The sequence below is a fragment of the Neomonachus schauinslandi genome, chromosome 10 (assembly GCF_002201575.2).
Source record: "Neomonachus schauinslandi chromosome 10, ASM220157v2, whole genome shotgun sequence".
Classification (NCBI taxonomy): Eukaryota; Metazoa; Chordata; class Mammalia; order Carnivora; family Phocidae; genus Neomonachus; species Neomonachus schauinslandi.
In genome coordinates, this window is record NC_058412.1 from 80188208 (window position 1) to 80199338 (window position 11131).

The 11131-nt window shown below is 38.8% G+C and overlaps 1 protein-coding gene across 37 annotated transcripts in view; it reads left to right on the forward strand.

Moving 5' to 3' along the window:
• The window catches only part of MAP4K4 (mitogen-activated protein kinase kinase kinase kinase 4), a 190716-nt gene extending 179992 nt beyond the window's left edge, over positions 1 to 10724 (forward strand). For 30 of the 37 annotated variants that reach the window (XM_021680340.2, XM_021680341.2, XM_044919078.1 and 27 more), the window contains 6 exons: positions 916 to 1050; positions 3463 to 3563; positions 5128 to 5277; positions 5838 to 5997; positions 6995 to 7134; positions 9074 to 10724. In XM_021680340.2, coding sequence (XP_021536015.1) covers positions 916 to 1050; positions 3463 to 3563; positions 5128 to 5277; positions 5838 to 5997; positions 6995 to 7134; positions 9074 to 9157 — 770 coding nt within the window. In that variant the 3' untranslated portion in view covers positions 9158 to 10724. Of the gene's footprint in view, positions 1 to 915; positions 1051 to 3462; positions 3564 to 5127; positions 5302 to 5837; positions 5998 to 6994; positions 7135 to 9073 lie in introns of all 37 variants that reach the window. The other 7 variants (XM_021680342.2, XM_044919082.1, XM_044919089.1 and 4 more) reach the window with 1 other exon arrangement.
• Positions 10725 to 11131: the final 407 nt, after the last annotated feature.

Consider the following 11131-nt stretch of genomic DNA (forward strand, 5'->3'; position numbering starts at 1 on the left):
TTTTTAATTCTAGACACCCTGATATATGAAATTATATATCATTATGGTTTTAATATGCATTCACTAATTGACTATTGAGAGCAAGTACCTTTTTTAGGTATCTATGTGGTAACTTCTTTTGCCTGTTGTAGTCGATTGCCCACTTTTTCTATTGGGTTTTCTCTCTTCTAAGTGATTTATAGGTTGTGAGTCCTCTGTCAGCTCTGTAAGTTGTACCAATCTCCAGTTTATGGCTTCCTTTTTGCTGGATTTGAGTCCCTGCCTTGGGTGATTTATTTAATCTTTCTATGCTGTCTAATGAGAAATAATAGCTACTCCAGAGAGTTTTGAGAATCAGAGGACATTATACTTGTGAAAACACCTTATAAGTTCTATTGGTTGTATTGCTGTGTAGGTGTTTGTATTACTTTGTGGTTTATGAATACTGACTGTTTACATAAGTCTAAGTTCTTTATTCTTTTAAAACCTTTTCTTTTCGGGCTCCTGAGTGGCTCAGTTGGTTAAGCATCCGACTCTTGATTTCAGCTCAGGTCACGCTCTCAGGGTCGTGAGATCGAGCCCCGCATCAGGCTCTGCGCTGGGCGTGGAGCCTGCTTAGGATTCTCTCTCTCCTTCTGCCCCTCCGCTCTCATCCTCTCAGTGTCTCTCTCTCTCTCTCTCTCTCTCTCTCTCTCTCAAATAAATAAATAAATAAATAAAATCTTTCCTTCTAACTCAGTCCTATACTTGACAGTAATTCTATAGGAGTTTCAAAGTCCATCTGAATAGCTTAAATTGAGGTTCTAGTAAAATTCATCGAGATGGTTCCCCTAGAAGGATATTTGTTGTTCATTGACGTTTCTTTGGCTACTATTGTTATTAATGATGGTATCTACTTTGAATATGCATGTAAAATATTTATATTTGTTTTGCTAGGCAAAAAGGATAAGTTACGTGTCTACTATTTGTCCTGGTTAAGAAATAAAATACTTCACAATGATCCAGAAGTTGAGAAGAAGCAGGGATGGACAACCGTGGGAGATTTGGAAGGATGTGTACACTATAAAGTTGGTAAGTTCCAGGAGGGTCATGAGGTTTTGTTTTGCAGGGTTTAGTTAGTGTCGTTTCTGATCCCCCTAGCTCATTGCTGCGATTATGTTTCTAAGGCATCTTCTAATCCTGAAGTGTCATCTAGACTCACAGTGCACCTTTTAGCATAACACCATTCATTCCTGCTGCTCACCCTGTCCTCTGTCCGTCTCATCCTCACAGTTCATCCTGTAAGCGAGGCTTTTCACCCTTCCTCTTTGACAGTCCACATTCTTCTCTGCAAGCTGTGGCCACAAGAACCTCTCTAAGGAAACCTTGCCAAAGGAAAGCCAGCCAATTTGGATTCTTGCTTTGCGCTCCAGGCCTATTCTCCATTTAGAGGACTTTGGGTTCTTGGCAGTCACTGATAGAAAGTTTGAGAGTTTGACCAAAGAGCTCTATGGCTTGTCGTTTTGAATGAAGTGCACTGTGCAGAGCTACTGTGCTCTAACTACTAAATGAATCAGGCTGGTCGGCCAGTGTTTCATAGCAACTGTCTTGTTTTTTTTTTCTTGCTGGCTTGCATGCTGTGGTTCTTATGTAATAAGAGCTTAAAAGAACAAAACTAAAACAAATTTTTTATGTATGAAGAAAATCAAAATACTAGTACTAATGTTGGAAATAAAGGGGAAATAATGGAACTTAGCCAAATTAAACTTTTATGGGAGAGATGATATATTGTAATAGAATTTGAAAAAGCAACAAATGGTCTCTATATACCTATGACTGACTAACGTAAGGGTCCTATTATATAATGATTGCTGCTAGTATGTTTTATTTTTTCTATGTTTATGAAGTATATGCTATAGTCAGTTTCTCTGCTTCCGAGAATATTACAGTCTTTGACATTTTCTTCTTACTGATATAATCTGTCTACAACTCTCAGTGCATTGGTTAATAATGACTGCAGGAGCTACCCCAATATTGGAGTGATCCCTATTACTAAAAAGTAGTACTATCTCCTTGATTAAATTTTGGGATTAGGATTTTCTGTGTTGTGTTTATGTGAAAGAATTCTTGAGGTGTAACGAGAATCATCTAAGTCTAAATTTAATGAAACGGATCAAAACAGGTGAAATGTACAAGAATAGATTATCCTACAAGGGGAGCTAGAGGCAAATGTGTTAGGCGGTGCTGGGCTTTTCGTTGGAACAAAACAGCAATCCTCAGGCCTGTCATTCTTACAGAATGAATCAAAACATTTTCTGAGATAAGAGTGTGCAATACCATTCATTCATTGTCTTTATACTTTCAGGAAATTATCAAAACCTGTGCTGTACAGTATAGTTGCCATCAAGAAGAGGGGCTATTTAAATGTATATTTAAATTAGTTAACGTGAAATAAACTTTAAAATGTAGTTCCTCAGTGACACTATTACATTCCAGGTGCCCGATGGCCACATATAACTAGTGGCTATCCTATTAACAGTACACATATATAAAACCTTTTGATCATTGCAGAAAATTTTATTAAGCAGCACTGCTTTGGACAACCTCTTGTAATCCTTTGTTTCTTAATATTAATGTCAGTGATTTATTTGAATAGTGACTGTATATGGAATTTAACAAGGAGAGTTATCAAGTTAACAAGTCATCTCTCATGTACAAAGGAATCAAGTAGTAGTGTGACATTCGATAGCTTATAAAGAAACTAATAGAGCTACATTTGTGGTCACAGCCCCTCAGAGCATCTGGGGTTTGTTTGTTTACAGTGCTGTAACCACACTTATTTTTTATTTATTTTTTTAATTTAAATTTTATTAGTTAACATATAGTGTAGTATTGGTTTCTGGAGTAGAAGTCAGTGATGAATCACTTACATACAACACCCAGAGAGTGTCTGTTTTTAAGTAGAGTTGCCTGGCTGCAGGAGAACCAAAACAGCTATGTAAAGAAGGCATTTCCAACTATATTTCCTTTACTACTGCTGTTTTTGTACAGAACTTTAGGTAGAATTCAAGTAGTCACTACCTCTGTAGATCAAGAAGTGGTTCAAAGTGATACTTAACTGATTAACCACACTATTATCCTTTTGAAGTAATACTGAGCCCTTAAGACTTGAGAGTGGTATGGCTGGCATTGTCCTTGATTATTAAATACTTGCAATCTAAGAAGATTAGAAACATTAGTGAAAGTACTCACTGATAGTAACCAGAGTATTGGAGTTGATTGAGTCCCATACATCATCAAGAAAGATGGGAACAGCCTGAATGGTACATAAAAGTATTGGAAAAGGAAACTCTGAGGTTTGATCACTCAGTGTTTTTCTCCTGTTGGTCTGAATGACTCAAAAAAAGGCATATTTATAAAGTTTGCAAAAGACAACTAACAGAATTTGGAGTTCCATGTTGATTCTGACTTGTGCTTCTCTTGTTTTATGTTTGTTGTTTTCAGTAAAATATGAAAGAATCAAATTTCTGGTAATTGCTTTGAAGAGTTCTGTGGAGGTCTATGCGTGGGCACCCAAGCCATATCACAAATTTATGGCCTTTAAGGTAACAGCATCAAGTGTACTTAAAAGTAGCATCAGCCATGCATGTGTGACCAAGAGCCAGGGGATGAGCTTAAAAACTATAAACAGTTAAAACTGGTCATTTAAAAATTGTGTAATAACACAGTGTATAACTTTATCGTAAGAGAGGCCATTTCCAATGTAATAAGCCTCACTGTCTGCTTTCTGAGTCTTCAGAGTATGAAAGGAGAAAGCTAAATATTTGGTAGGCACTTTGATTGATATGTCAATATGGTAACAGAAGAAAGAACAAAATAACACCTTCTCTGTTTAAAAAGTAGACTTTGACCTGCTACCTGAAGTCATGCATGTGTATAAAGATTTAGATATGTTTTTGATAACACTCTATGCCAACAGTAGGCAGCTTGAAGGTATATCTATTTGATAGAGTACTAAAAATTACAGAAATTCTTCATGACACAAGGAATATGTATTACACGTTAAATAGAAAAAGTAAGTTAACATGAATAATATATCATTTTTGTTTAAGGGAAAAACTGTAGAAAAATCTTAGCAGTTTTCTCTGGGTATTTTTAGTATTTTTTATAATTCTAGAGTTTACATTAGATACAAACTTAGGAAATCCTTAGTTAAAATATTACTATGACAGTAGATATTATAAATAATAGCCTCATTTCTAATATTAGCCACAAAACCTTAAGCATAGCCCTGGGGCTGTTTTAGCGCATATCAAGAAATTAAGAATTTTTCATCCAAAATGATTCTATTTACTTATTTTTTTAAAATAGTTTTTGGTACATTTTAGTAAGGGTAAGCTTCAAGTATTTGGAAAATTGACATATTTAGATTGCTTATTGCTTGATTCCCCAGTAAAGCAGGATAAATGGGGTTACCATGTTTGCTTAAAAAATAAATCCACATATTATTGACTAAAAGTAATTGGTTGTAAAATTACAGCTGTCTTCTGAGATTTGGTCTTAATATCCTTTATGTGCCAGGTGTACTCTCTGAGTTGCTTTTATAAATATATTAAGTCTGACTTGTGAGCTGTAGGTATTGATACTAATGAAGAACTGGGGTCACTCAGTCCATTATAGGTCATGCAGGTTCTTACAGTACAGCTTTTCATCACTGTATCACTCTAGTCGAGAAATGAAAGTAGAAGTCTGTATGGTGACTATGATGACCTTACTAAAAATTCTCAGTATGTGACTCCCACAACTCCTCCTCTTTCTCCATTGCCTGCCTCTGAATAGTTGAACAGTATACTACAGAAAATCCTGATTATTTCACTTTAGATGTATTTGTCACCAAGGCAAACAACAGAGTGGAATTCTTGGACCAACTAGGGGGATTTGCAATGTGACTTCTGGAAGAATTATCTTCCAGATGCTGATTGACAGACAAAATCATAATAAATTTAAAAAGACTTATTTTCTAGAGTATTTTTGCTTATGGTTGTTGCCAGAGTAGCTCAGTAATTGAATAACTGAGTACCTTGGGTTTGGCTTCTCTAGTTTGATCTATCAGAAATAAGTTCTACTCTGTCTTACTGCTTCTCTACTCTGTCTACTACTTCTTTGTAGTCATTTGGAGAACTGGTACATAAGCCATTGCTGGTGGATCTCACTGTGGAGGAAGGCCAGAGGTTGAAAGTGATCTATGGATCCTGTGCTGGATTCCATGCTGTAGATGTGGATTCAGGATCCGTCTATGACATTTATCTACCAACACACGTAAGAAAGAACCCACACTCTATGGTTGGTTGACTGGCTTCATTTTGTTTTGACTTTTTTCTTTACTCTGCTTAATGAACTAACACAAGCAGGGATTCCTTGCTTCCCCTTGGTATGGGGGTGAGTATTTAAACGATGTGCCATTTTCAATAGCTGCATGCTCTGAGACAAGTGGAAATCCATTCTCCCGGCTCTGTGAGGCCCTCCTGAAAAACCTCTTAGCCCTGGCTTTGACTAACATGGGATGGATTTGGGGCAGTTGCTGGCAGGCCAGAACATCCCTGGGTTGGGAATGGTTTGGGGAACAAAATGTCTTAATAGAGTCCACAATCCAGATATGTTCCAGGGGCCTCAGAAATGTGAACTAGTAGAGTATATGACCTGTAAAAGGTAGTCTTTGGGATATATACTGCATGGGTTTTCCAAAATTTTATTCAATTGCTGTATTTATTCACCAAGAATATTAACCAGTGCATTCACCAAGACAATCTTTTGAGCACTTTTGCAGGGATAGAAATAACCACAAACCTACTTCCCTGTACTTTGTTCCTCTTCTCTAGATCCAGTGTAGCATCAAACCCCATGCAATCATCATCCTCCCCAACACAGATGGCATGGAGCTTCTGGTGTGCTATGAAGATGAAGGGGTTTATGTGAATACCTATGGAAGAATCACCAAGGATGTGGTTCTGCAGTGGGGAGAGATGCCGACATCTGTAGGTAGGTATCACTCAGAGGAAAAGGTAGCACTTGTAAAAGTGGGGCCTTCTCTAAAACTGCATATATTTATCAGACAAGTTTTACCTGTTGTGTAGACCCTCTGGTCATTTAGCAGAACGGTTGGCAATAGATGGTGGCAAGTAAGATTGTAGACCATGGGACTGGTCATTGTCTATTTTAAAACAAAATCCAAGTAATTATTGAACACTTTTTTTTTTTTACAATGTTCTTCACACTGGGTCATTTCTTTTTTTTTTTTTTTAAGATTTTATTTATTTATTTGAGAGAGAATGAGATAGAGAGAGAGAGCATGAGAGGGGGGAGGGTCAGAGGGAGAAGCAGACTCCCTGCTGAGCAAGGAGCCCGATGCGGGACTCGATCCTGGGACTCCAGGATCATGACCTGAGCCGAAGGCAGTCGCTTAACCAACTGAGCCACCCAGGCGCCCCTATTGAACACTTTTTAGAACTCTTGTCATTTAATCCTTAAGCCATCCAGGGAATAGAACAGATGTTGTTGACTGATTTGTGGAAAGTAAGGTGAGAGAAAAAGCGTAAGGGACTTATTCTTTTGAGTGGCAGAGCCACAACTAGAAACATAGCCTCTTGATCTTCCAGCGTGCATTCAAGAATAAAGAGGCAGAAAGGCTGATAGCTGAAATTTTCAGTTTATATCCCCGACTTCTTCTGGTTTCATTGCAGTTAGTCACTGTCTCTCTTCATCACTTCTTCCTGCCTTCTTCACGACTGGTTTCATAAAAATACGAGCGCAAAACTCTGCATCCAGTGGGTCATTGCTCACGATAAGCATGACCCATGTCGGGAATTCAAATTACCACTTCCCAGGATAAACTTTAAAAGGTTACAAAGGCAAAGTTCCTTAAAAACAAAAGTCTTTAAGTGCTAGACATGCAGGTATGTGTGTATTATAAGAGCAGCATCTTTTCATGGCTGTTTCCTTATCTAACAATTACATGTTTTCCCCTCTTCTCAAAAAGCATATATTCGATCCAATCAGACGATGGGCTGGGGAGAAAAGGCCATAGAGATCCGATCTGTGGAAACTGGTCACTTGGATGGTGTGTTTATGCACAAAAGGGCTCAAAGACTAAAATTCTTATGTGAACGCAATGACAAGGTAATGGTTTCCTTACAACTTCTTTTTAGCTACTACTAGCTTTAGTAATGGTTTATTTTCCATGGAGTTTGGTGAAGCCTTTTCTTGGGGTTTTGATAGATTCTGAAATAAATTCATCAAGGAATGTTTTAGTAGTGACTTTTTAAACCTGTTTATGGGGGATAGAGTATATTCTATTTTCTGTTTGCTTATAAGGGGACAAGAGATACTTAACCTCCGCCGAAATCATTATATGTTGGTTTGTTTGTGGTGGTTGTTTTTAACCCCATTAGGTAATCTGTGTGAGCTATGTTTGGGTTTAGGGACAGGGAAGGTTAAAGCTGCCAATTTAAATGAATGGGATTCTTTTGTGATTGGAAGGAACCCCCTTGCAAATTTGGGTAGGTAAAAGTTTCCTCTCCCCTGATATGCATCAGACCACTTGTCTGCTTCTGAATAGTAAAATAACTATAGTTCGCGTGTCAGAAATACCTAACCACGTAAATCATTTTATGCAGAAGCATGGGCACCCCCTGCAGCTGAGACCCCAAGGCTTCAGAGCCCCATTTAAAACCTTTGGTTTTCAAAACTGGCCACATTCTTGTCTCCTCCAGGGCCTACTTTCTCCCTGGAAGCCCCTCCCTAAGCCAGCTTTGGAGTGAAGCAGCTGGATGGCCTTGGGTGTTGACCCATCCCACCTGCTTTGAGAAGGACCTCCTGGTGGGCCTGGCCTTTACCAAGCCCAACTTTCTTTCTCATCCATCCACCTGGATGGAAAGCCTCTGCCCACCTGAGGCAGCCCATTGCAGCCTTAGGAATTTGCCTCTTAAGAACGTTTCCACCTCTTGCTTCACATTAAAATATATTAAATATCCTAGCCACTGGCCCACTGATTGACTGCTCAAATTAAATTTAAAAATTCAGCTTGATAAAGGAGCTGTAGATCTGTCCTTGGGTGGTCCTCCTGCCTAACTACCTGCTCACTAAATAAGCTGCATCACCACCAGCCCACTTTCCTGCAATCCTATAGCTCATTTACTAATGGAGTTCACATTTTTTTCTAATAGTATCTCCCAAATTGTTTACCTTGAAACCCCCTACAACCTCCGACCCAATCCGGGATTTTGCCAGCTTTTTGGCTTATATTTTCCTGAGTATATTTAATGTAGCCGTAACTATAATATTCTTTGAACTTCGGGCATTTAGATATTTTTATTATTTATAATGTTACATCCCTTAAAGTCTATTAATAAAAGGCCCAAAAGTAAATTGTCATAATTTGACTGTAGAGTCTTGTGAAATAACTAATACATTTTAGCTTAGTTTTTTAAAAGAGAAAAGGCAGGGCCTGGGTGGCTCAGCTGTTAAGCGTCTGCCTTCGGCTCAGGTCGTGATCCCAGGGTCCTGGGATCGAGCCCCACATCGGGCTCCCTGCTCGGCGGGGAGTCTGCTTCTCCCTCTCCCACTCCCCCTGCTTGTGTTCCCGCTCTCGCTAACTCTCTCTCTGTCAAATAAATAAATAAAATCTTTAAAATATTTTTTAAAAATTTTAAAAAAAGAAAAAGCAGGCTGGTGAGGAGTCCTCTCCATTGCTCATTGTGTTTTCCCAGACACATTTATCTTTTAGATGTTATTAGCAGGGGAGGTAAAAAGAAATTGCTCAATTTCAGAACTAACAGTTTCTTTCTTTTGAGTTCTCACAATATGGCAGTGTTAGCCTTCTTAGTTGTAATAAAAATTGCCTACAGAGATGATGACTACTTATATATGATAAATTGATATCATCTCAGATTTTCTTTTGGAAAGGGCCTTTGGGCTTTTAAGCTTCCTGCATTTGGAGCTGTTGAGGTGGCAGTGGCTCTAGGTTATCTGCCTAGGAACTGTAGGAAGCATTGCTCCCGAGGACTGGGTTGTGTTTTCATGGTAAATCTCTCCCTCTTTTTTTCTCTTGCTTTTGCAGGTCTTCTTTGCCTCTGTTCGGTCTGGTGGCAGTAGTCAGGTTTACTTCATGACATTAGGCAGGACTTCTCTTCTGAGCTGGTAGAAGCAGTGCGATGAGGCTTGCTGGTCCCCAGAGTCTTCAGGATCCTGAGAACTTGGAATTCCTTGCAACTGGAGCTCAGAGCTGCACCGGTGTGGTCCAGGACAGCTGTGTGTGCGGACACCATGTGTGGGGCTTTTTGTTTTGTTTTGTTTTGTTTTGTTTCCTTTCTTGCACCTCTTACCAGTTTATCCCCCTTCTCTTCTTTTCCCTACTCAAAAATAAATCAAGGCTGCAATGCAGCTGGTGCTGTTCACATTCTACCATCAGGTGCTATAAGTGTTTGGGATTGAGCATCAGACCAGAAAGCAAATGCCTTCCCTTCAGCTCCAGAATTCCTTGTCTCTGAGTGACTCTGTCTTGTGGGTATGGAAGGTGGAGACTATGAACATGCCATTGGTTTTTTTGGAAGTGGGCACACGGAGGTGTAAAATGGTGGTCTAACGAGCAGTTTGCTGAAGCAGAGAGCAGATTTAATATAGTAACATTAACAGTGTATTTAATTGACATTTCTTTTTTGTAATGTGACAATATGTGGTCAAAGAAGAAGGTGCAGGTTTAAGAAGTTAATATTTATAAAATGTGAAAGACACAGTTACTAGGATAACCTTTATGGGTGGGGCTTGGGAGGCAGGGTGGGTGGGTTAAGGGGGTCCCATTTTGTTTATTTGGATTTTTTTTTTTTTTTGGCTTGGCCAAAAACTCAGTCATTTTTCTGTGTACCAGGTTTTGCCTAAATCATGTGCAGATGGTTCTTTTAAAAAAAAAAAAAAAGGAAAATGTGTGCATTTGTATAATGGCCAGAACTGTGTTGTGTGACAGTATTAGCACTGCCTCAGTTAAAGGTTTAATTTTTGTTTAAACCTAGAAGCGCGACAACAGTTTTACCACAGTCTGCACTTGCAGAGGAAAAGAAATTTTTCAACCACATGTTTATTTTTTTGCCTACCTCATTATTTGTAATGCATTAAGAGGTGGTTTAGTTTCTATGTTTTTTGGAGGAAAACATTAATGTTTAATTTAATCTTAATACCAAAACTATCAGATTGAAGTTTGACTGTTAATTTTGTCACAGGTTTCAGTAGGCATGAGAGAAATTGTCCCTGAAGATGGGAAATAGCCATATGGCTTCATCATGCTGACAGATGCAATCTGTTTTCTCAGTTCAGAGAGCAGAATGCTTTGTTTTCACCAGATGCACCATTAGTGGTTGATGGGCAACCATGGCCTGCAACATAAGAGGCCTCATTGTTCTCAATTCGGGGTTTGGTAGCAGACGGATGGTCATGTTAGAATAGTCACACAAACTGTTCGGCGTTGCAGGAACCTTTTCTTGGGGTGGGGGAGGGTTGGTGTTTCCCTTTTCTAAAAATGCAATGCACTAAAACTATTTTAAGAATGTAGTTAATACTGCTTATTCATAAGATGGCATCTTCCTGTGTTTTAGTTGTAATATCAAAGCCCTGGCTTTTCTCCTCTCCCTTGCTCTCTTGTTCTCTCTCTGTTTTTTAAACCAGTTTTACTTTATGAATATGTTCATGACATTTGTAATAAATGTCTTGGCTAATAATTTGTTTTATGGCTTCATGGTCACTCAATTCCTCTGAGACTGTTAATCTCTTGGTAAAGGACCAATGCTCGGTGTCCTGGCTCTGCCAGCTTACTTTCCTCTGGTTGAGTTTGGAGTGGGAATATTACGTGATGGTGGCTTTAAACTTTGTTTACCAAACAGAACTTGGTGTTTCCTAGGCTTAATCCTCCTTTGTGGTTAAGTTTCTTTTACAACATGAAAAAGGAAGATTTTCCTCCCAAAAAGATAACAGTCATCTGCACCTATTTGTCAAGGCTTTGCCCAGCATTCTCATCCTATTTGGCATCCACTTTGACCCCTATCATTCTCTTCCTCCTGGTTCAGCATCTTTGCCACAGGTTGTCCTGGAATTACAAAAACCTAGCAAGAAATAGATATACTCACAG